The sequence below is a fragment of the Dreissena polymorpha genome, chromosome 10 (genome assembly GCF_020536995.1).
Source record: "Dreissena polymorpha isolate Duluth1 chromosome 10, UMN_Dpol_1.0, whole genome shotgun sequence".
In the NCBI taxonomy this organism is placed as follows: Eukaryota; Metazoa; Mollusca; class Bivalvia; order Myida; family Dreissenidae; genus Dreissena; species Dreissena polymorpha.
Genome location: NC_068364.1, coordinates 4406459 through 4433722, shown reverse-complemented (window position 1 = coordinate 4433722; position 27264 = coordinate 4406459). Strand labels below are relative to the sequence as shown.

Sequence of the window (27264 nt, the reverse complement as noted above, 5' to 3'; positions counted from 1 at the left end):
ACAGGTAAAAATTCGTCAACTAAAATGTGATTATAACGAAAGATAAAATGAAATTTATACTATCTAGACAACAAAAAAGATACGGTACACCATTGGTTTTGATATGTTTTATAATAGACGGGCTGTATTTATTCCTGGAAAGTCAAAAAGCGAAACGACTAAAACTCATCGCAGAAAAATCCTTGTGGTTGGATGAACTTCAAAGGGAATCGCATAAGAACTCTGCAGTGGAAGGTTTTCGGGTATGAAACGTGATTGTCCATTATCATTTTTCGGTCATTTGATATTGGTGAAGTTTGCAGGGGTTTTACTGACCTAAAATCTTGTGTCGCCACTTTTGCAGCGTGAAAACCGTCTGTTATTCTGACCTTATTTAAAGGACACTCGTTAAAAAAAAACGTTACAACTCAATGTCATTGACTATGTTATTACTTTTATTGCTATGGTTATCTATATTTACTCAATTTAGAAGAATAATCTTAATAAGTCTTAATACGCTTTATTTTTTATATAAATAAACAACACATGTGACCAAAATAATCAAATAATGTTAATTACAGTACACTCCACGCGTTTTCCCCAATTTCCCTCGCTACTCCGCGGGACTGACCTGTAGGGATATTAAAAAAATCCCGCAATACGCGGCGTTTGCATGATTTTGGACGCGGCGGTTAACGATTGGCAAGATTGATTAGCCGACGCGGCGGCCCTCGGCGTTGGCAACGCGGGGGAAACTCCGCGTTTTGCGAGGTAACGATCAATTTAACTTTGTTTGACTTCGTTATTTTCAAATAAATTACATTTACATGTTTTACACGTACATATATATTTATTTATATATATATATATAATTTACCATTAAAAAAACAACCAAGATAGATCGATCCCCACGTGGTTGTAGAAGTAGTTGTATAGAAAACTCGTTGATTTACGACAAACAAAACGTCGTCTTTAAACTGATACTTTCCAATTAATTTAATCACAGTTTGCAACATTGTTTTTATTTTGATAATTTAATCCAAAGTTTTCATGTAAGCAGGTGTTTTTTGTATACTGAACATGTAAACAAATGACCAAGGACCCTAAAAGTCTCGCAAATCTGTGTGGATTGACAGTTTGACGTTATCAAAGGAAAGCCGCTTCCTGTCTGAAGGCATAACTTACTCAGGTAAACACTTTTAACGAATGCATAAGGAATGGTTTTAATTGTCGGAACAAAGTCAATTCTCTGCTCTCTAATGCATTTATTTTCTCTTTGTAGGTAGGTTATTCCATTGATTGCTAAAAGAAGGTGGTAACTATTGAGTTGATAGTTGCATTAAATATTCACAGTTGTATTCTAATTGCGTCGACATTCAAACAATGTTTACCAGTAATTATGGACCAAATCGGCAGAGTGACATTAACACATGTTAATCCCTTTTGTCAAAACACCGCAGACAGCAGTCTACACAAGAGGTCAGTAGACAAGCTTTGCGTGTTTTCATAACGTCGAACACTTAATCCAGTTACGCCCAGATGTCTTCTATAATCAGTTTACAGTACAATTACTGTTAAAATAATTACTTTACTAAAATACCGTAACGATAAAGATTCGGCGTGCTCGATTTGAAATTATTTTGGAGAAAATATCAACTTATTCGCGATATAATTTTGTTAAAAAATACCAAAGAAGCTTTTAACCGAAATCAACAGAATTAAGTGTTCTCTGCGCTACAAAATTTGTATCAAAAAATCAATACACGCACGCTTTGCAGGAGTATACCTTGACCTTGTACATTGCAGCATAATTTTCCCGCGCTTTTGTTGGGAAATATACAAGATGACTGTATATTGGAAGCATCTGTAAACGTCGTGTTAACATTTAAAATCGTAGTGTGTTTCGTATTACTTATTATTATTCTCATTTGAAAATTTTACGGAACATTTATCCTTTTAAACTTTAAACGATCACCTGGCGTTTTAATTCATATTGTAGACGTACCTGTGAATTAAAACATATATTAATTTTCTATACAATTTTCTTTTTTATACATGTACTACAGTATTTAAACAATTTATTATAACAATGTTTTAATTTTTTGGCATGCCCAGTAGCACACTGCTAACGCGGCGTTGCGCGGCGGTCACTGATAAGAACGGAAATTGTCTGCATTTACCGACTAGGCTAAAGTAATACACGCCGCGGGAATTAGCGAACGCGGCGTAATGTCGATCTTTTTATCGAGTTCACCTCGCTCTTCCAACGCCGCGTGAACACTCGCTAGCAGAAAAAACGAGAGCGCCGATGGCGCTGAAAGCATAGTTGCAAGATACAGGGAAGTTGCTGCTGAAGTAAATGTTTAGGTCAAAATATACTAAATAGTTTCCTTATATGTTTCGATGTAAAAGCGACAACTTTGAGCGAAAATAAATACAACATTTTGCACATAGAGACCCCCATAACCATACCTTTTCTTGACGGGCATTCTTAGCTGAATCGATTTAAGCAATAAAAAAGATTTGTCATGTTCAAACCAAAAACAAATTCGACTCAAATCAAAATCGACTGTTTTTGCGCCTTTTTCGGCCGTTTTCTAGTGGATTGTAACCTTTTGCAGTGCCATTTTTTACTTTAATCTCCAACTTTATCCTATTTCAGGGATTAAGTAGTGAACACCTATGCTTACCCTATCAATATCTCCAAACGATAAAACCAGAACAAAGTGTATAACATGCCTTCGAGGAAAATATGATGATTTGTTTAGAAAGTACAGCCCTTCATGACTCGATTATTTAGTATATTGTAGCCTTAACGATTGCTAAAATCACGAGTCGCCCCCCTTGTTAACAAAATGCTCTATTTTTAGAAACGGGAATTCCAAATAGTGACGAATGTGAATGGTTACAAAATGACATAACTATGAAAATAAATACGTAGAATTACATTATTTCACGCATACCATTATGCAACCATCCGTTTTCTTTTCCGACTTGATACATTTACAGCTTTCCATTTAATATTTTACAGACACAGCACTCGTCCAGAATTCGCGCGAATCCATTAAATCCGATGCCACATTTAAACCGTTAACTCTACTCGTAACGTAAATTTCTGGCTCAAAGTAAATCATTTTAACTTCAATTAACACATCTCTATTACTTTTAAACTCTACTTCATCAAATCCATAGAAAGGCACGTCAGAATCCATGTCATAAATCAGAAAACATTCATCGTACTCCGCCATTTTTTACACATTTTCAAAGAATAAAAGTGCTTTATGCCCCACTTCCTGCTGAGAATATGTTTTAATTTCTATTTATAATTAACCGATCAAATGTTACATATACTTTAACCAGGGCCTTATTAATTCAGTTATGTAAACATTTGACCTCTCACAGAACAGTAAACGAAGGAAATAGAAATTGGGATCCCATATAAATTAGGTGTGAGGTCACTATTAACAAGAACAGAATTGTTTTACGAACGAAATTTGTTTTAGGTTATAAGAAGATTTTTTGACATAAAACGGTCTTAGAAAAATTCACTAAAAAAGTCGTCAGCAATATTTTTGGAAGAAAACGTTAGAAAAACGTTTCCAAAAAAAAATTTGTAAGAATTACCATATGCTAAATTAAATAGATATTTCGTCTGATTTGTGATCAGGTAAGGCTTCATAAAGGGTAACCGACCGATGTGGATTTTCAAAATGTGGTATATACCTTAAGCATAGGTGCAAGCACCTATGCTAAAAACGCGGAGGGGGAAAACGCGTGGAGTGTACTGTACAGCAACAGTAGGCTGCATAAATATTTCAGATTTATTTATTCAAATATTAAACCACAGAACCAAAGAAAATTATTCTAATTGTTTTCATTTGTTTCAAGCTGTAAAATAAAAATTATTGTCGCCATGAAGTAGCTTAAACATCAATATCTATTTTATAACTCTTTATTTTACATGTAACTCATTAACCATTATCAACATTGTTGAAAGTTTCATTAGGTCGCAAAAATATATGACCATGTAAGAATTAAGAAATAATTCGTGTACGTTATAGTTTGTTGTAGAATAACCCACGGCCGGAAGTTTAGATGCGTAGGGATTAAATCACGAGTGCGAAGCGAGAGTGATTTGAAACCACGCATCTAAACTTCCGGCCGTGGGTTATTCGACAACAAACTATAACATACACGAATTATTTCGATTCTTACACGGTTTTTACTAAAGATTTACACAATGCATCTTATTTTTCTTGTGTACTATTTTATGTGAAGTTCCGCCCATAGAAATAACTTTCGGCTGTTCTGTCTATCAGATCCGCTTTTATTCATAAAATACCGGATTATTACGCTGGTGGAAAATGTATCGGCATGTTTTGTTTAGCTACAGCGCGTGCTTTCAGTGTATGAGCTCCGCCCATAATTTGTTGCAGAATAACCCATGGACGATTTTCTTCTTTGTTTATATGAAATTTGGCACGTGCCGTGTTAGAATAACACTTTACTTACAGAGTGCTTAATTCACCTAAGTCCTTTCAAACAATATCTGTATTTGTTGAAATAATTCATGTTAAATTTCATTATGATTGAGGACAGACATAGTTTAAAAGATCAGAAATCAAATCCACAAAGATATTCAGTTTTTCCATCATCCATGCTGTTAATTAACCTCGTATTGAAAAAAGAAAACCGCATTTCCGCATTATAAAATAAAATTATGCTCTATTTTTAAATGTTCATGGTTATTTTGAAATAAAATTACGTTAAATATAATATTTCATAACATGTCATTCTCATCTGGAACAAAGGGTCAATTAGCAATCTGATTACAATCAATGACCGTTGGGCTTGTTTGTACGCAATCTGATGACTTTATATGCTTTGGTAATGTACATGTACCAGACCAGATTTCTTGCTATAAGCATTAGCACAGACTACAATTATAGAATAGTGTCAGAAATGAAATTCGCCACTCTGAAAAAATGGCGTATGTAAGGATTATGCCGGTCTAACAGAAGAGCCAGCTATTGAGTTTGAAAGCATTCAGTACATCTCAAATAGGTTGCTGTCTTGAAGACTTCTCACTTACTACTTTAAAGTAACCTGTGTAATCTTCAAGTATACTACTATGTACCTTGGGAACAGAAGTCAAAAGTCATGAAGGCACCAGGCCGTATACTTTGGGTTACTTTTCATTACTGGTATAATTTCCATACAAGGGGTACATTGAAGTATACTTAAGAGTACCCTGTGTACTTTTAAGTAGTGCCTAAGTCTATAATGACCAATTGTGTTTGCTCAATAGGTACTAATAGTTTCAGGTACAGTGTTTTTTTCCTTCATAATAAAGTACCTGTAATAGGTGCTTTCCTAGTTGAGGAAAAATTAAAAAATTCCCGATGTCCATTTGACAAAGTCCTGAAAGTGAAATAATAAATGAGCACAGAAACTGAACATTTGAAGCAAAAAGGCATGTAAAATAACATTTAAATGGGATTGTGCATCTTATTATCAAGCAATTAATAAGAAAGAACCATAATTCTTAATCTGCAGATTTCACAATGCAAATATTCCCAATTTCAGGGTTAATGCCGTAATTTTTCCCCATTGGCACGGGACTGGTACACTTTTCCCAATTTTGTAAAACAAATTGCATAATTTTTTTGAAAATAGCTCAAAGTAGGTTTAAAGGCCTGACTTGAATGTCCATCAGTGCTAAATTGATACGTCTACAGCTATTGTTCAAGACTTTGTCTTAGACTCATCTTGCTGGATGAATTCCATTTAATTTTAGTCATCTATTTGTTTTATTCTGTCATACATGGTGAGCAAAGGACAAGTACTGGTACTACTTTTTTTCTTTCCAGCGTAAACACAACAGCAAGCCTGGGTTTCTACACCATACCAACATCACTAATGTGAACATCACTGCAGATTTACCATTTTCAAAAGTTGAGCTGTTAATCAATAGGTAAAATAAATGGATTGAAAATTTGAAATACAATTTAATGCTTTTAAAAGATTTCAAAATGTTGTTGCACATATGGGTATTTTTTTTATTCTACATTCCCTTACATTCAAACCTTTAAACATCTATTCCTTTTTCTACAAAGTACATGGTAAATTGAACCCACTTTGCTAAGTCTGTAAGCTTAAAGGCTCTATAAAGGTGACAAATCCAATTATTATGCATATCAACCGGTCTGATTTTTACCAGATTTCAGTTACTCTTGCATAAAAACTGCTAATAAAACAGCTTAGGTACAACGTTGTTAAGAATTATGGAAGATAAACCCGTTTCATAATTGGAAGAAATGTTTACATTTTTGCAACTAACGTGATGTGTAGCCTCAGAGCGGTGACATATGCTAAAAATAGCCCAAAGAAAATTAAATTTTAATTCTATTTTAAACAACTTTTAACCGGCAGAAAGTAACTTATTAGATCACTTCAAACGTTTTAACCATTTAGAAAAGACGTACTATGTGAATGATACCGGAAAACGTTGAAAATCATCGTTATATTTTTGGTCACCAGAGTCACTTTCACTTTCTCTTTTTCTGAGTAAACAGCGATGTAAATAAACTGATTGTTTGTAAACACAATTGACTTGGAGGACACTATTTTGAGCTCAAAACAAGTTATATTTCTCATTTTTTATTGTAGCGTCCAATAGCATATATATATATTGTTTTTTGATAACCTTCATAAATAAAATATGAAAAAATATTTAAAAATCAGTAAATAATTATGGATCTTCAACTTTATAGAGCCTTTAAGCTCAAAATCTGTTGAAATAAAACGACTTAATAATACCCAACTAGTAGGGGTTATATTAAAGACACTGTTGTTCTTTTCAGTCAGTCAGTTTGTCTGCATAAAATGCTTTAATTTGGTAACAACTTCCATATTTCTCAAGGGATGAAAGCGAAACTTAAAGCATAACATTACCTTTAAGGGTAGCTGTGAAAGGCATTTTTACATCCCCCTGTGATCCACTCATTCTACACATTCGCATAGACATTTGTTTTTCCCTTGAGCAAAGCTACCAAAGCATTGGGAAGGTATAAGGCATGTTTGTGAAAAAGTTATAGCAGGCTTTTATATAAATGTTTATTATGACAAAAATATCAAGCACAATGTGTCCGACATTTTGTTGCATTAGATGTTATGCAAGTTAACATCACCGGTAGAATGAATTTCAATCCTTAATTAGGGGTATGTGATGCAAAAAATTGCATCCAGTGAAACCCTGCTCTAGTTGATTTTTGTTTCCAGGTATTTCCAGCAGAAGCAGATAACATGTGACAATGATGTGCGCCTTGGATTCCAACATGATGGTGGTTGGAATGTATGCATGACACCACCATTTACGCTGACAAAGCCGTGTCTTGGGTAAGCAGGGTTCCCGCTGGCCCAAAAAAGTTCTTGCCACTTAGTATCGCTGCTTCAAAAAGTCTTCGCCATTCATTGTTAATGATATTAGACACATTTCAGGGTATTTAAACTTACCAGTAATTGTCGCTTTCAAAGAAAATAAACTGCGTTCTTAATATTAAAACTTAGTGTTGCAGTAACTGTTGTAAAATGTAATAACTATACATTTTCTTAACATATTTATTTAAACATGTTGAATAATGTAAATTGTTGTCAACATTTGTCATAATTATGTAGCGTTTGAAAATGCTTGACAATATACAAATAACTTTTTTTACCTGCAGATTGCTGAATCCTCTTTCCATAAAGATCTGTTTTTGTTGATATCGTAACTCAGGCCTCGACACTAACAGTGTCCTAAGAACCTGAGATCCTCAAATTTTGGTTAGGGACACCAGTTTTTCCCAGGATTTTGCTCTAATTTTAATAGGCAGGATTCCCTGTGGACACCAATCTGTAGAAGTTAGTGTCAAGCCCACTTACAGTCTGTTCATTATTCATGATAGAATGCATCAGGTCTGACGACGGACAGTGTAAATCATAATGTTTCTGAAATAAAACAACACAAAATTTGCCTCTTTGTCTGCAACAATAGTATCATTGATGATCTGATAACAAACAATCCGTTAGTGGCATGTTGGCACTGGCTTTATCCGCTTCAGTAAATGACTGTCTTAAACTGGCTAAACAATAAAGCACCTTTTGACAACTCTGGAAAAAGTACCAAGAAAATACACTGTATTTTGAAACAACACCAATCTTTTAAAACTGTAAACAGCTTTAGAATAAGTTGCTATGGCAACAATGGTGATCAATAGCGAGAACTTCCATCCTTTATTCTGCAATTTTAAGAATGACTAGCTGCATATGTTCTCAATTTATTGATGGCATGTCACACGCAAGCAAGCTGTTTAAAGGTCACAATGAGATGTCAAAGTTCAAACTTGTGCATGGTGTATCTTGTTAAATAGATTAAAATAGTCATTAGCACTTTGGGGCACTTTTCCTTTTCCAAAAAAAGATTATATTGCTATATACCAGTAGTAACCTTGTGAACACTCAACAAGTCAATTTGTATTGCAATATTGATTTAATCAATCAATCAATTATCAAAATAAGAATAAAGTTTTGTTTCTTAATTAAGGGATTGGTAATGTAAAATAATGTCTTATGATTCAAGTTACTGTTGCATATTTGATATTAAACTCATATTGATATTAACTTATCTGCTTAGACATGAGAGAAAGTATAGATATATGTTTTGAATTATAAATAATATACACTCAATGTAGGTTTCACACTCGCTCAAATGTGGATTTCCTATATGCGGTTATTTTGTAACTTCTACCCGATTGCGCAATTATATAGTGCCTTATGCGAAATTGAAAATACACATATGATAAAACTATGACAATGTCTAATTTGACTTAAATCATAATAACATTGTGTCGATTGTCTGATTCCAAACACAAGTAAATCGGCCATAGAAAATGGTTATGTCGAAATTGAATAAACATATTCAGTAAATTACAAAAAATGCAAACCAGGCGTAAAGATTACTTCGTCTTTCCTCAAATTGAACTCACTAAAAGTGAGAGATCAATGTTATTTTGATTTCTGCTGTGTTTATTCTTGATTTTGTTTTATAAACACGAATACCTGTAACTGACCTCCATCTCTGGATATTAAATTTAAGAATTTACTCTTTCCCACTACCAGTGTTACTCTTTCCCACTACCAGTGTTATTATTTACACAGTCTGTTTGTGCATTTCTAGTTTACAAGCTCCTTCTGCGAAAAGGCTGCATAATGTAAGGATCCGGGGTGTGTCAAAACTCCTACCTCGTGAATGGTGGGACGAATTTATAATTTTAGCTGCAATAGCTACCGTACATGTATTTCCTTTCTAATGAAAGATTTTCAATGTTGGTGTGGTTTTGCGTTTTGGGGGTAAACCGGAATACCCTTTGAAACCCAACCCGTCAGGTATGATGACAAGCAACCAAACACACATGCTTACAGGATCAGGGGTTGAATCCACCTACAATCTTCTTCTCCTTCTTTTATAATAATGGCTATGTTCAATACTGATAAATTATGGCCATGCGTGGGGGGTTAAAAAGAAATAGATTGATAGGTTTCCCGAGTTACTCAATCCACTCAGGAAAATCCTATCAACAGTGATAAAAAAAGGTGCAAAACCTAACACATTAAGCCCTTAAGACTTAAATATACACATATACTACTGTGCATGTGGTGAGAATATTAGTCGAGTTAAAAACAGGATAAAAGCAGAATCATGTGATCTAAGGAAGGAACACTGATGTAGACAGCACTGATTTAAATCCAGGGATCGTATCAGCGCTGACTACATAAGATGGAAGTGTGTTCCATTGTACAACTGTTCTTGGAAAGAAAGAAAATTTGTGGTAATCAGCTGTACTTGGTGGTATTTGGTATGCCATGGGATAGTGATGGCGTGAGTGTCTAATGTATGGAGTGAGATAGTGAAGGGGATTGACATCAACATGATTATTTACTATTTTATAGAACAAAATGAGTCTAGCTTGTTGTCTTTTTGATTGCAAGGTATTCCAATTTAAATCCTTAATTATATTTGTGACCGTGCCCGGTGTCTTGCTGTAATTATTTGTTACAAATCTGGCAGCTTGACGCTTAACATTTTCAATTTTATCAATATCTTTCTGATGGTAAGGGTCCCACACACTAGAGCAATATTCCAAGGATGGTCTAACAATGCTGTTATATGCCGCTGCCTTAGTTTCCATTTTAGAAGAATGAATGTTTCGTTTTAAGAAACCTAAGCTCTGGCTTGCTTTACTACTAATTTTATTTACGTGAGGTGACCAGTTTAAAGTTGAGCTTACTTCAACGCCAAGATAGGTGGCTTGGTTTACAACAAAAAGAGGTTGATTGTGAAGAGTGTAGGCTGTTTTTAATGGTTTACAATACACTGACTGAAGAAAATAAAAAATACAGTCTCTGAAATTTTGTTTGTGATTTATGTCTCAATACCACACATTACTTGCAACCGACCGCACAACATTAAGGCAAAACGTTAGGCAGCAGATGCATTCATGATACATAAACTATCTCCTGACTCCTCCGCAAGATCAATCACCGCGCAAAATATGACTGTAACCACCGTAGCAAATCCCTGTTTTTATAACCAACCACGTGGCGATAGCCGAGCCACGTGGCACAATAATTTTACCGTTGTTATTTTTACTTTTTTAATTTAGGTGAATATTATTCTTTATTATGAACCTAAACTTATACAATATTTTCAAAATGAAAAGAAAATTATACTAGTTTTCATAAAACACATTATAATACTTAAACCAAAAATAAAATCCTACCAAATTGTGTAGGATTTACTTGTGATGCCAGAGATTGCGTTTGAGAGCATGGAACGACGCATTAAATCGTCTTCTGATCCAGAGTGCAGTAGATGTTTTAAGTCACGTGTAACCCTAATAATAGGGTGGTGTTTTTCTCTAGTTCCTGTAAATTTCCGGTTCCTGTAAAAAATAAACAAAACTTTCCGCGCATTGTACAGGTAAAAATTCGTCAACTAAAATGTGATTATAACGAAAGATAAAATGAAATTTATACTATCTAGACAACAAAAAAGATACGGTACACCATTGGTTTTGATATGTTTTATAATAGGCGGGCTGTATTTATTCCTGGAAAGTCAAAAAGCGAAACGACTAAAACTCATCGCAGAAAAATCCTTGTGGTTGGATGAACTTCAAAGGGAATCGCATAAGAACTCTGCAGTGGAAGGTTTTCGGGTATGAAACGTGATTGTCCATTATCATTTTTCGGTCATTTGATATTGGTGAAGTTTGCAGGGGTTTTACTGACCTAAAATCTTGTGTCGCCACTTTTGCAGCGTGAAAACCGTCTGTTATTCTGACCTTATTTAAAGGACACTCGTTAAAAAAAACGTTACAACTCAATGTCATTAACTATGTTATTACTTTTATTGCTATGGTTATCTATATTTACTCAATTTAGAAGAATAATCTTAATAAGTCTTAATACGCTTTATTTTTTATATAAATAAACAACACATGTGACCAAAATAATCAAATAATGTTAATTACAGTACACTCCACGCGTTTTCCCCAATTTCCCAGATTGACAGTTTGACATTATCAAAGGAAAGCCGCTTCCTGTCTGAAGGCATAACTTACTCAGGTAAACACTTTTAACGAATGCATAAGGAATGGTTTTAATTGTCGGAACAAAGTCATTTCTCTGCTCTCTAATGCATTTATTTTCTCTTTGTAGGTAGGTTATTCCATTGATTGCTAAAAGAAGGTGGTAACTATTGAGTTGATAGTTGCATTAAATATTCACAGTTGTATTCTAATTGCGTCGACATTCAAACAATGTTTACCAGTAATTATGGACCAAATCGGCAGAGTGACATTAACACATGTTAATCCCTTTTGTCAAAACACCGCAGACAGCAGTCTACACAAGAGGTCAGTAGACAAGCTTTGCGTGTTTTCATAACGTCGAACACTTAATCCAGTTACGCCCAGATGTCTTCTTTAATCAGTTTACAGTACAATTACTGTTAAAATAATTACTTTACTAAAATACCGTAACGATAAAGATTCGGCGTGCTCGATTTGAAATTATTTTGGAGAAAATATCAACTTATTCGCGATATAATTTTGTTAAAAAATACCAAAGAAGCTTTTAACCGAAATCAACAGAATTAAGTGTTCTCTGCGCTACAAAATTTGTATCAAAATATCAATACACGCACGCTTTGCAGGAGTATACCTTGACCTTGTACATTGCAGCATAATTTTCCCGGGCTTTTGTTGGGAAATATACAAGATGACTGTATATTGGAAGCATCTGTAAACGTCGTGTTAACATTTAAAATCGTAGTGTGTTTCGTATTACTTATTATTATTCTCATTTGAAAATTTTACGGAACATTTATCCTTTTAAACTTAAAACGATCACCTGGCGTTTTAATTCATATTGTAGACGTACCTGTGAATTAAAACATATATTAATTTTCTATACAATTTTCTTTTTTATACATGTACTACAGTATTTAAACAATTTATTATAACAATGTTTTAATTTTTTGGCATGCCCAGTAGCACACTGCTAACGCGGCGTTGCGCGGCGGTCACTGATAAGAACGGAAATTGTCTGCATTTACCGACTAGGCTAAAGAAATACACGCCGCGGGAATTAGCGAACGCAGCGTAATGTCGATCTTTTTATCGAGTTCACCTCGCTCTTCCAACGCCGCGTGAACACTCGCTAGCAGAAAAAAAACGCGGAGGGAGGGCGTTTTTTGGGGAAAACGCGTGGAGTGTACTGTACAGCAACAGTAGGCTGCATAAATATTTCAGATTTATTTATTCAAATATTAAACCACAGAACCAAAGAAAATTATTCTAATTGTTTTCATTTGTTTCAAGCTGTAAAATAAAAATTATTGTCGCCATGAAGTAGCTTAAACATCAATATCTATTTTATAACTCTTTATTTTACATGTAACTCATTAACAGGGGTACATTGAAGTGTACTTTTAAGTAGTACCTAAGTCTATAATGACCAATTGTGTTTGCTCAATAGGTACTAAGAGTATCGGGGTACAGACATTAGCCCTCTAGGACATTAGCCCCTAGGACATAAGCCCCTAGGACAAAAGCCCCTAGGACAAAAGCCTCTTCAAAAAAGTGCACGCTAGGACATAAGCCCCAAGTCCAAAACTTTTTTTAAAGTAAGCATTTTTATTCCATTTTTTTTAATTTCATATGTAAATACAAACAATATATAGCTTGTACCACACACGTAAATTTTAGTGTTTTTTTTTTACAATTTCTTTACTATTTGTTCTTTGGACTCTATTTATTTTGCAAACATTTCTGACACCATCCAGAAGTCTTAAATTACCTTACAGTTAGATACATAAGAAACAAATTGTGTTTTTGTTGCTGTTTTTTATATAAATAACCCATTAATTCCATAAATTTAAAAAAAGATGAAATTAAATACCTAAAAAAATGAATGTTAAAATAGGTAGGGGCTTATGTCCTAAGGGGCAAATGTCCTAGGGGGGCGGGGCTAATGTCCAAAGGGGCTAATGCCCTAGGGGCTTTTGTCCTAGGGGGCTAATGTCCCAGAGGGCTAATGTCCTACACTCAATAGTTTCAGGTACAGTGTGTTTTTTTCCTTCATAATAAAGTACTTGTAAAAGGTGCTTTCCTAGTTGAGGTCAGGAAAAATTAAAAATTTCCCAATGTCCATTTAACAAATTCCTGAAAGTGAAATAATAAATGAGCACAGAAACTGAACATTTGAAGCAAAAAGGCATGTAAAATATCATTTAAATGGTATTGTGCATCTTATTATCAAGCAATTAATAAGAAAGAACCATAATTCTTAATCTGCAGATCACAATGCAAATATTCCCAATTTCAGGGTTAATGCCGTAATTTTTCCCAATTGGCACAGGAATGGTACTTTTCCCAATTTTGTAAAACAAATTGCATCATTTTTTTGGGAATAGCTCAAAGTTAGTTTAAAGGCCTGACATGAATGGTCATCAGTGCTACATTATACAGAAATGTACATATACACTGCAGTGCTCCAGCCAGCTTTTCAAAATAGAGGGGAGTGTCCCCAAAAAGGGCACATTTCACGCGTAATTTTGGAAAATAGGGCATTTGGTTATAAATATACTTAAGTATATACTCTGGTTATACTATATACTTATTAATTGTAAACATTAAGTGCATTGGATGACTTCACCAATTGTATGCTGTTCCTCATTTTGTGTAATGAAATTACAATAAATATATTACTATCTACATTGGCGCTAAGGATAACAACTTAGCAGCCAATTTCCTAACCGACTTGGGCTAGCATCCGACTTCACGCATTAGAGATATGTAGATATCATATTTCTGTCCGGTGTGTGTGTGGGGGGGGAGAATTTTGATGTTTTTTTTATCACCTATCATCATTGAACTGCATGTTAATCTTTCAGGTTCCAGTTTCAGCATCAGTGGCCTTTTAGAAGAAAATGAAATGAAGAAAACATGAAATAAATTCAGGGGTTTCACTGGGTCAAAAAAAACGTTTTGACTGTCACTACTTTAATTCGTTGCTTTATATAACTTTGAGCCAATGTTTGTCCACAATAATCATATTAATTAAAACAAAAATCTATATTGACAAATTAAAAGTCTAAACAATGATCAATGTCACCATGAAATAGCATCCAGTCTGGAGATTAAAATGAAACATTGTTATTGTTAATAATAGGATATATTTATTTCACAACACGTTATTTCAACTAATGTCATCAACGTTGACAGTTTTGTTAGGTCGCGAAAATATATGAAAATATCAACATTACATTTTACTTGCAGAGTGATTAATCCTCCTTCCAAACAAGTTCTTTATTTGTTGAAATAACAACTGTCTGCCCCTATTCATGTTAAAATTTCTCATGACTGTATACATAAAACTAAATAGAAAGAGCAAATAATGAAAAAAGTAAGCAAAATGGCACTACTACTTCATTATCAGACATTGCATATAATAGATATCTATATTACATGTAAATTGATACCTCTACAGCTATTGTTTAAGACTTTATCTTAGACTCATCGTGCTGAATGAATTTCATTTAATTTTAGTCATCTATTTGTTTTATTCTGTCATACATGGTGAGCAAAGGACAAGTACTGGTACTACTTTTTTTCTTTCCAGCGTAAACACAACAGCAAGCCTGGGTTTCTACACCATACCAACATCACTAATGTGAACATCACTGCAGATTTACCATTTTCAAAAGTTGAGCTGTTAATCAATAGGTAAAATAAATGGATTGAAATACAATTTAATGCTTTTAAAAGATTCCAAAATGTTGTTGCACATATGGGTATTTTTTTATTCTACATTCCCTGACATTCAAACCTTTAAACATCTATTCCTTTTCTACAAAGTACATGGTAAATTGAACCAACTTTGCTAAGTCTGTAAGCTTAAGCTCAAAATCTGTTGAAATAAAACGACTTAATAATACCCAACTGGTAGGGGTTATATTAAAGACACTGTTGTTCTTTTCAGTCAGTCAGTTTGTCTGCATAAAATGCTTAAATTTGGTTACAACTTCCATATTTCTCAAAGGATGAAAGTGAAACTTAGAAATGCCCGTACCTTTAACACTTTCCCCCATAAGAAGCAAAGTGAAAATGGCTTTTGCAACCAGCATAAAACTAGAACAGCCTGCGAGTAACTCGCAGTCTGTTCAGGTTTTATGCTGTTTGCTGCTCATCAGTATCTAAGGGTTGAAAATGAAGTTTTTAAAACTTGAATCTAATAAAAAAAAGTCTTTAAGTAAATTTAACTTTCTAATGGACTACAACTGCGTCAAAATACATATCTTAGTGGTAAAGAGTTAAGTGTACTTGTGAAAGGGATTTTTACATCCCAAGTGATCCATACATTGTGCACATTCTAGAATTTTTTCCTTGAGCATACATGTAGCTAACAAAACATTGGGAAGGTATAAGGCATGTTTGGGAAAAAAGTTCTAGCAGGCTTTTACATCAATGTTTATTGTAAGGGGTCCACAAGACTTGTATCATAAATAGTGTTGGTCCTGTCAATCAAATTTAGCCTTCAAATTATCTTCCAACAAACTCAATGTTCACACAAACTTATAATGAAAAGCAGCATTATTGAATATATAGCTGTTTACTACAAATACTTTATTTTTGCTAGTATTTCACATAAATGATATAAATAATTTCAGACGACAAAAATATTAAGCTACACATGTCCCACATTTTTTGCAAAAGATGGTATGCAAGTTTACATTTACTGGTACATGTAGAATGAATTCCAATCCTTAATAAAGGGTATGTGATGCAAAAAATTGCATCCAGTGAAACCCTGCTCTAGTTGATTTTTGTTTCCAGGTATTTCCAGCAGAAGCAGATAACATGTGACAACGATGTTCGCCTTGGATTCCAGCATGACGGTGGTTGGAATGTATGCATGACACCACCATTTACGCTGACAAAGCCGTGTCTTGTGTATTCGTTTGGGTAAGCAGGGTTCCCCCTGGCCCCCAAAAAGTTCTTGCCACTTAGTATCGCTGCTTTAAAAAAGTTTTCGCCATTCATTGTTAATGATATTGCACACATTTCAGAGTATTTAAACTTACCAGTAATTGTTGCTTTCAAAGAAAATAAACTGCGTTCCTAATATTAAAACTTGCTTTGCAGTTCTTAAATGTATGAACTAGATGTATCCTTAACACATGTATTCCAACATGTTGAATAATGTAAATTGTTTTCAATATCAATCATTGTTATGTAGCGTTATAAAATGTATGACAATATACAGATAACACTTAACCTGCAGATTGCTGTATCCTCTTTCCATAAAGATCTGTATTAATTTTGTTGATTATTACTGTCTGTTCATTATTCATGAAAACATGCATCAGGTCTAAGGACAGACAGTGTAATAATGTTCTGAAATGAAGCAACACAAAATTTGCCTCCTTGTTTACCTTCCAAAGGTCAACCTGGTTTTGGAATGCAAGAAAAGCACATGTCTCGAAATGCTCCTTTAGTTTTATTAGTCCCCTACCGGTGAAACCGGAGAGGGACTTGTGGTTTGCACTCTGTGTGTCTGTCAGTCTGTCACACTTTTCTGGATCCTGCGATAACTTTAAAAGTTCTTTATATTTTTTTCATAAAACTTTAAACATGGACAAATGGCAATATGGAGATAATGCACGTCTTTTCATTTTATTCCTACGTCAAAAATTCTGGTTGCTATGGCAAATGGACTAGATATATTGCTGAAAATGGTGGATCCTGTGATAACTTTAGAAGTTCTTCATATTTTTTCATGAAACTTGAAACATGGATAGATGGCAATATGAAGATTATGCACGTCATTTCATTTTGTTCCTGGGTCAAGAATTCTGGTTGCTATGGCAACAAATAAACTAAAATATTGCTGAAAATGGCAGAACAAAGACAATCTCTCTAAAATAGCTATGGGTAGGGGACTTTTATGGCTTGGCAATAGTCTTGTTCCATTTGTTGTATTATTTTGAATTGAAAGTTTACCTATTGCAAATTAATCATTAAAAAACAATAACTAGTCAGATGATGAAAACAAAACAATGTTGGTATGTAAGATTCAATTCAGAGTGTTTGTGCCTATACAAGTCGAAAACTGGTGCTGTGATGTTCAATACACCAGTAATCTTTCAGTTTAACACCTGCTCTTGTAACAAACACTTCCCTTGGACTATGGAGTAAGCCTTGGCTTAATACTATCCGCTTCAGTTAATGACTGTCTTAAACTGGCTGCACAATAGAGCTGATTTGTCAACTAAGTAAAAAGTACCCCTGTTTTTGAAAAATCACCAATCTTGAAAAACTGTCGCCAGTTTTACAATTTTGTTGCTATGGCAATAATGGCGATTTACTGGATAAGTCAGGGTTAGTCAGTGTCAAGGTTGCACAGACGGGTCAAATGTCATGTCTTGAGAGAGTAAGCTCCATCATTTATCTTGCAATTTTAAGAAAGACTAGCTGCATATGTTCTTTAGTTAATGATGGCATGTCACACGCAAGCCCCCTGTTCAGATGTCACAATTAGCTGCCAAAGTTCAAACTTGTGCATGATGTTGCTTGTTAAATAGATTTAAATAGTCATTAGCACCTTTTCCTTATACATGTATTACTATATACCAGTAGTAACCATGTGAACATGCTGCATGTCAAATTTGTATTGCAATCTTCATTAGGCATGATAAGATTATTTGTATTAATGATATTCAGACTGAGTTAAATAAATTGTTCTGATATGTTGAAAAACTGATAAGCAGAGCAGCTTTCCTAATATTGCTATATTTATACCTTTAATAGCCAAGTTTTTTAAACCAATCTTCTTGAAAGATGCTCAGAACATTTAATGATGTCTGATCAGAGTTCAAAATAGGTCCAGTCTATTAAAAAACATGGCATCCAGGGACGAGGCAGTTTCTCTTGTATGGCAATAGTTAGACAGTCAAACACTCCAGAAATCACATTTTGTCTAATCGTCATGAAACAGATCATTTGTTCTTATCATTTGGATGGATGGAGATAGAAAATTGTTGCTGTTCATTGTAAAACATGGCCTCAAAGGACTGTTCCATATTTATCTTTTGTGAAACCTTGTTAACACTCTTTAAGTCACACGTTTTTGCCCCATATGACGCTTGATGAGAACATTTGTTCCTATGACATCCCTTTTGTAATTATTTGTTGGGTGTATTAAATCCACATAAAGCATGTCATTACTGCCTGCATTAAATGAGCATTAAATTCACTGTTTGGACAAGAATAGTACTCAAGTAGGAAGTAAAAATCTACCAAGGGCGGTTTGTGTTGTTTTTAGCTCACCTGATTGCTCAGGTGAGCTTTTGTGACCGGTCTTTGTCTGTCGTCAGTCTGTCCGTCTGTTAACATTTGTTCATAAACACTCTAGAGGGCACATTTCTTTTCCAATCTTCATGAAACTTGGTCAGAAGCTTTGTCCCAATGATATCTCGGTCGAGTTCGAAACTGGGTTGTGCCGGGTCAAAAACTAAGTCACTAGGTCAAAAAAAGAAAAACCTTGTAAACACTGTAGAAGTCACATCTCATGCCCAATCTTCATGAAACTTTGTCAAAATGTTTGTCTTAATGATATGTTGGTTAAGTTCAAAAGTGGTTCTCATCCGTTGAAAAACATGGCCGCCAGTGGGCAGGGCAGTTTTCCTTATTTGGCTATAGAGAAACCTTGTAAACACACTAGAAGTCACAATTTTTGTCCGATCATCATGAAAGTTGTTCAAAACATTGGTTTTATTGATATCTTGGACGAGTTCGAAAATGGTCCAGATCGGTGAAAAAACATGGCCACCAGTGGGCGGGGCATTTTTCTCTATATGTATATAGTAAAAACATGTGAACACTCAAGAAGTCACATTTTTGGCCCAATTTTCATGATATTTGGTCAGAACATTTGTTCCCTTCATACGAGAGTTGAGTTAAAAAATGGTTCCGGTCAGTTGAATAACATGGCTGCCGGGGGTGGGGGGGGGCAGTTTTCTTATATTTATATAGTAAAAAAAGCTTCTGAACACTCTAGAAGTCACATTTTTTGCCCAATCATCATGAAACTTGGTGAAAAGTTTGGTTTTATATATATCTCATATTAGTTCGAAATTGTTCCGATCGTTCAAAACACATGGCTGCGGGGGGGGGGGGGGGGAGCAGTTTTCCTTATGTGACTAGAGAGAAACCTTGTGATCGAACACTATAGAAGTCACATTTTTTTCCTAATCATCGTGAAACTTAGTCAATACATTGGTTTTATTGATTTCTCGGACAAGTTGGAAAATGGCTCAGATCGGTGAAACACACTTTTTAGCTCACCTGATTGCTCAGGTGAGGTTTTAGGATTGGTCTTTGTCCGCCGTCCGTCCGTCCACATTTGGTTTGTAAACACTCTGGCATTCACACTTCTCAAGCATTCTTAATGAAAGTTGCTGAAAGATCTCAGTCAAGTTTGATAATGAGCAAAATCACATAATTAATGCCATAATTATTGCCCTTAGATTGTCCAAATTTTCGTTATATTATACAAAATCCTTGTAAACACTCTAAAGGTCACAATTTGGTTTCAGATTTTATGAATCTTGGTCAAAATATTTATTTTCGTAAGCAAAGTTTGATGTTTGGTAAGTGGGGTCAACTCAAAATACAGGTCACCAGGTCAAATCTTACAAAAACAAAAACACTGCGTACGCCAGAGTTTTGGTTCAATAATGATGAAACTTGACCAGGATGTTTGTCTAGACAATATCTAGGTCAAGTTTGACATTAGGTAAAGATTGGTGAGCGAACTAGGGCCATCTTTGCCCTCTTGTTTTAACAAACTTTACGATATCTTAACCATTTGTTTGGAAATAAACAGTTCTTCACATTTTCTACTGTGTTTATTTTTTATTAAACAGTGCTCTACAGTTTTACTTTTACACTGTATTTGGAAATTAACAGGGCTCCACATTTTCTATACAGTTTGTTTGGAAATATCTATTGATCAACATTTGCTACATCATTTATTTGGAAGTGTATTGCCCTACACATTTACTACATTGTTTGGGAGTATATGGTACTCCATATATTTTACAGTGTTTATTTGGAAATAAATGGTAATGCACATTTTCTTCAGGGTTCATTTGGGAGTGTACAGTGATTACAGTAACTACATAGTTTCTTTCTATTGCAGTATTGGCAATGACTGGAGGTTTGAGGATGACCTGTTTGAATACTATGGCTGTACTGTGATGGCATTTGACCCAAGGTAAATATGTTGTTGGTTGCCCTACCGGTTTCACCAGAGGGTACCAGCCTTATATCTGTCTGTCAGTTTGTCCAAATCTGGATCCAGCAATAAATAAAAAGTACTTAGCTAGATTGATAAATCCTTCTGTGTGGATTTGGGGCCATGTGCCACATATGTTATTTTAGTTTTTTGTCATAAAAAAAATTGTAGTTGCTATGATTGCAGAAATAGGTGAAAACTGTCGAAAACGTCTGGGCCCAGCAATAACTGAACAAGTATCAAAGCTAGGTTGATAAAAACTCAATACATGAATAGAGGACCATATGGTTATCATGCACGTTTTTTAATAAATAATTTTGTCAGACACAGATTGTGGTTGCTATGGTTACAGAAATAATAAAAACTAAAATCTGGATCCTGTGAAAAGTCAAAAAGTTCTTCTTTAAGGTTGATGGTATATTGATGGAGGGTCATATGGGGAATAAGCATGTGATTTCAGTTCTTAATTCAGGCAAAAAAAGATGTGCTCGCTTTGCATGTAATAAAAAATTTGAATCAGGATCCTTTGATTAAAAAAACTACTAAAGCTAGACTGATGAAATATATTAAGATTATTATCATTTTTAGCCGGATTTTTTTCGAAAAAATCTCGGCTTATAGATTGATGTTGTCGGGCGGGCGGGCGGGCGGGCGGGCGGGGGTGGCGGGGTGGCGGGGTGGCGGCGTGCTCGAAAATGTTAAAGTTCTTATATCATGGTATAACTTTGGTATGCTTGGACCTAGAGTCTTCAAACTTGACATGAAGGTTGGCCAGGATTAACAGATGACCACTGGTCATTTCAAGGTCATTCATTTGAAGGTCAAGGTCACTGTGACCTTCAATATAAAAAATGTTAAAGTTGTTATAACTTTGGTATGCTTGGACCTAGAGTCTTGAAACTTGACATGAAGGTTGGCCATAACTAGTTAGTAACCACTGGTCATTTCAAGGTCATTCATTTGAAGGTCAAGGTCACTGTGACCTTGAATGTAAAAATGTTAAAGTTCTTATTTCATGGTATAACTTTGGTATGCTTGGACCTAGAGTCTTCAAACTTGACATGAAGGTTGGCCAGGATTAACAGATGACCACTGGTCATTTCAAGGTCATTCATTTGAAGGTGAAGGTCACTGTGACCTTCAATATAAAAATGTTAAAGTTGTTATAACTTTGGTATGCTTGGACCTAGAGTCTTGAAACTTGACATGAAGGTTGGCCAGAACTAGTAAGTAACCACTGGACATTTCAAGGTCATTCATTTGAAGGTCAAGGTCACTGTGACCTTGAATGTAAAAATGTTAAAGTTGTTATAACTTTGGTATGCTTGGACCTAGAGTCTTGAAACTTGACATGAAGGTTGGCCAGAACTAGTAAGTAACCACTGGACATTTCAAGGTCATTCATTTGAAGGTCAAGGTCACTGTGACCTTGATTGTAAAAATGTTAAAGTTCTTATTTCATGTTATAACTTTGGTATGCTTGTACCTAGAGTCTTCAAACTTGAAATAAAGATTGGCCAGTACTAGAAGATGACCACTGGTCATTTCAAGGTCATTCATTTGAAGGTCAAGGTCACTGTGACCTTGAATGTAAAAATGTTAAAGTTCTTATTTCATGGTATAACTTTGGTATGCTTGGACCTAGAGTCTTCAAACTTGACATGAAGGTTGGCCAGGATTAACAGATGACCACTGGTCATTTCAAGGTCATTCATTTGAAGGTGAAGGTCACTGTGACCTTGAATGTAAAAATGTTAAAGTTCTTATTTCATGTTATAACTTTGGTATGCTTGTACCTAGAGTCTTCAAACTTGAAATAAAGATTGGCCAGTACTAGAAGATGACCACTGGTCATTTCAATGTCATTCATTTGAAGGTCAAGGTCACTGTGACCTTAAATGTTAAAATGTTAAAATTGTTATAACTTTGGTATGCTTGGACATAGAGTCTTCAAACTTGACATGAAGGTTTGCAAGCACACTTAGATGACCACTGAAAGCAAAACAATAAATAGTATTATTTCATCTAAGTTTATTTTCTTACATTTGATAATGAAATTGATGGAAACTTCAAACAATATGTTACTAATTTGCTAATAAAAAAATTGAGATCAAACTTTCCTAATTGTCAATTCAAGTTCATATTTGTGACCTTAAATGTTATTGTTGTTCATGTATATGCATGCATTCAAAACATAACACAAGGTTTGCTCATGCCTTGAAAAGTACTTACATTTCATTTTGACCTTTGAACAATATTTCAGTAATTTAAGTATTGCATTGACAAAAACACGAAAGGTACTTTCCTGTCATTTAAATCAAAAATCCGGCTTCAATGCGGTCATCTCCGACCGCGGAACTCTTGTATTATTTTATTTTACTACTAGACCTACTACATTATCAAGTAGGCGACACCTGTTTTGAATCTGACAAAAACATTCTTAATCTTGTTGAAAAAAGGATTTTTTTATTGGCTTACTGAAATTTGCATTTAGAAAACAATATACGCAATTGTTAAATTAATAAATTGTTCTCACTTTAAGCTTTATCATCCAGATTGCAGGACACTAACAATATCTTTACAATTAAATGTTTGTGTTTAAGTGGCTTCTTTGCCTTAATGTTTTGGGTTTGCATCGAACTTCAATGAAGTTTTGTAATAATTTACTCTCAATTATTTTCTCAGAACTTCCAAAATTCCAGTCATGGACCTTTCATCATGTATATCATAATTATGCCCCCCTTCGAAGAAGAGGGGGTATATTGCTTTGATCATGTCCGTCGGTCGGTCGGTCGGTCCGTCCACCAGGTGGTTTCCGGATGATAACTCAAGAACGCTTGGGGCTAGGATCATGAAACTTCATAGGTACATTGATCATGACTCGCAGATGACCCCTATTGATTTTGAGGTCACTAGTGTCAAAGGTCAAGGTCACAGTTGAAGGTCACAGTTACTGGAAATAGGCATTATAAGGATTTAGCATGGTTCAAACAAGGGAAACAACTACGGTTTATGCATGTTCTTTTTATTACAGATTTGCCTCCCTTTAATTCATTCAAAATCTCATTTTACAGCAGATTCCAAATCTGACCTGTAAATGAGCCCCATATTTACTGCCAGTGCTAGGTTACCTTTCAGGGGTTTTTTTTACTAAGAAAGTGACGCCGATATTCGGCGTCTTCCCCTACCAGAATTTTTCCCCTAAAAAAACCTTTTCCCCCTCCAAAAAAATATTTTTTCACCAAAATATAATATTTTACCCTCAAAGAAATGTTCTTTTTCTTTTGGGAAGTCGACACTTATCCAATTTGTACCATGTACAACGATCTCGCTCTCTCTCTCCGACGAACGCTCAAATCTGGGAATCCCAGTGATTCTATATATAGCTCTTAAATTTCGTCATGGAAACCGGGCAACTAATCGTATTAATTATGTGACTATTTTACTGGATTCCGGTCTTGCGCTAGAAACGGTGTTTCGTCAATTAGTTACCGGAAACCAGTCGAATTTTCATCCGGGTTATGTGAAAGCCAAGATATAAACGTTAAAACAGAAAAAAAGTCTCACAATTGGCGTTCATACACGAACAAAATAAAACGTTCGGACTCGGAAAATATTAATTGCGTTGACGCATTTTTTAAGAATGAATCATCAAAAACCGTTGAAACCCAGCAGGATTCGGAGGTACATGTAATCAACATTGATTATTTTTTTAATACTGTCGGATTATTGTGAAAGTGAAAGTGGACAATCGGCAGCTGCCGCACCTTTCCCTTCCAATACTGTAGCAGATCTAGATCGTCAACCCATTCATCATGAAATTGAAATCATAATATTGACATCGTTCCCCGGCCACAGTTGAAAACATTTCCCATTATTAGATCTACACCTGCAACTTTATTTAGGACTTTGACTTAAATATCATACTTGTTCATGTGTTTAAGAACAAAAAGGTCAGAGACATGCCTCTTTTTCTAAAAAAAACCCTGAAGTCTGTAGGTGAGTTATAGACATTGAAATGAACAGTTTTTATTTTTTCCCCAAATATGTCTCTTTCGCGCTCGATTTTCCCCTTTTACCCAGCGTCCAGCGTCTTCCCCTTTTCCTAAAAAAAAACCCTGCCTTTTCCCATTTGATCATTCTTAAGTATTGGTATTGTAATGCTGCTACTGCTGCTGCTACTGCTACTGCTACTACTACTACTACTACTACTACTACTACTACTACTACTACTACTACTACTTCTACTAATACTACTACTACTACTACCACCACCACCACCACCACTGTTCACAGTGACAAAAAACGTATTCACACAATGGCTGCTACTACAACTTATAGCCCATATAGGGGGGCATGCATGTTTTACAAACAGCCCTTGTTATACCACATTTAACCATTTATTACACACAACCATGCATAATGCGCACCAACTTTTGGGGGTATAAAACAGCACGTAATACGTTGTAAAGTACCGTACTCCTTGACAAGATTTTCTCTCCTAATTAAGTTTCAGGAGTTACACTACTCCTATATGTACACATTTATTTCTCTTCCAGCATGAATCGTCCTCCCCACAACCGGACCGCTGGTATGCGCTTCAAACCGGAAGGTCTGTGTGGAATGAAGGACTGCAGTAACAGAAAGTGGCAGATGAAAACTTTCCGGCAGCATCTGAAAGAGGCAGGACATCTTGACGTAAGTTTGCAATTAAGTTTTTGTTGTATCGTTGTTTCATAAAGATGAATGGCCCCTGCTGAGTTAGTAGAGGGCTGGATGACAGATCCGAAGATCGGGTTTTATTTTCGGTCTTTCCACATTATTTGTGAGATGACTGGTAATAAATGCATGTCAAGGGCCATTCTCTCCCTACTACTGACTCAGATAGTTGTTAGTTACTAGTTACTTAGTACTTGTGCATTGAGTAATGGTCAACCTGCTAACCAAGGACATTGTGAGTATACTGTGGTGATATAAATGAATTGCTGTTGAATACGGCAAGAAATTCAAGGAGACAAACACATTTATTCTTTTTCTGTGTCATGCTCAAGTGGGGTTCCTTTCAGAATATTATGTTTTGTGGTGTTTATATGGAATTCTACGGCCATCAGGTTCGATTTATCCTTATCTGCAATTTTTTTTGCTCACCGAGCAATGGTTTAGGTGATTTACCTTCACCATCTCAGCATTTTCATTATCTCAGCCGATAAGGCTGTGCTGTGTTCACGGCAGCGTTCCAATACATGGCAGTACAACATCCAAGACTTGAGTAGGCCTTAAAAACATGGCTGTCAGATAGCAGTGGTTAGTACATGGCTGTGAAGAAAGCACACAGTTTGGTATGTGTGCCTCTCACTTAGGCAAGGTTTTAATTCTTGCTCCCAGAGCTTGGTTGGTGTTCCCCACACCTGGTATGAACAAGCAGAGTTTCCTCTGGTCACTTTGGCTTCCTCATTGAGCATGTGACCTCACCAAATTTTAATATCTTTAAGTAAAATAGCAACCTCAAATAGCTGGAAATTGATTATATTCAATTTTCGTAAGTCTAGTATGATAAAATGGTAAGAGTTCTGTGACACACTCAGTATTGCATCATCAGGCCTGAACGAACCCCTACACTTCATAAATTTCAAAATACACACACACAACCTCATGATATAATTTCAACATACATACCACTTAGCTTCATTATTATATTTTCAGAGAATCATTGATTACCTCAAGTTCGACGTAGAATACAGTGAATGGCCAGCCATTGAAGAAATGCTGCAGGATGATTCACTCCACAATGTTAAACAGATCGCCTTCGAAGCGCATTTAAAACACCCGCCATACGAGCCTCTTGACACTTATCTTACAAAAGGCGAACTCATAAACAAATTTCAGATTTTGAAACAATTGGAGAAATTTGGTTTTCGGAAGTTCAATTATCGTTCAAATCCGTTCGGACATTATTTTTGTAAAATAAATACCGATGATTATTGCTCGGTGTTTTACGATATAAACTATCTAAACATTAATTTTGTTGAGCCTAAACATTTTGAAGATTTTAAGAATTACACATCCAAAGTTTAATGAGGGAGGGGTATACTTGTGTAACAATATTGGTTGGTCTTTTATCATTTCTTGTCCTTCTAACTTCTTCATTTTAATCAGATAATTATGAAACTTCTACAGCTTCCAATCAATTGGAGTGGCGATGGATGACATGTTTGGTGCAGATTATGTTCAAAATCGTTTTTCATTATGAGCAGTATGTCACCAAAGGGACGAGATTGCTCGATATGTGTTTATCCTCTCGGAAAAAATTGTGTCCTTTAATGTTCTTCAGTTGTTAATTTAGAAGAATATGCTCACTTTTATATTTTATTTTATTTTTAATAT

The 27264-nt window shown here is 35.1% G+C and overlaps 1 protein-coding gene and 1 long non-coding RNA gene across 5 annotated transcripts; one reads left to right on the top strand and one right to left on the bottom strand.

Moving 5' to 3' along the window:
• Window positions 1–10: 10 nt before the first annotated feature.
• On the top strand, window positions 11–27264 carry LOC127848487 (uncharacterized). Of its 3 annotated transcripts, none has more exons than XM_052380980.1 (6): window positions 11–242; window positions 15205–15308; window positions 16419–16547; window positions 20785–20859; window positions 25440–25578; window positions 26584–27264. In XM_052380980.1, exons 1-6 carry the CDS (start codon window positions 48–50, stop codon window positions 26953–26955), a joined length of 1014 nt encoding a protein of 337 aa, XP_052236940.1. In that variant the 5' UTR covers window positions 11–47; the 3' UTR covers window positions 26956–27264. The 3 variants fall into 3 exon arrangements, with proteins under 3 accessions (XP_052236940.1, XP_052236939.1, XP_052236938.1); XM_052380979.1 differs by lacking the exon at window positions 15205–15308 and adding an exon at window positions 5850–5953; XM_052380978.1 differs by lacking the exon at window positions 11–242 and adding an exon at window positions 10946–11237.
• LOC127848493 (uncharacterized) lies at window positions 21782–22740 on the bottom strand. 2 transcript variants are annotated; one of them, XR_008034542.1, is made up of 2 exons: window positions 22619–22740; window positions 21782–22308 (listed from the first exon to the last, which is right to left on the bottom strand). It is a non-coding gene; the product is annotated as an uncharacterized LOC127848493 (long non-coding RNA). The 2 variants fall into 2 exon arrangements; XR_008034541.1 differs by having other exon boundaries at window positions 22464–22636.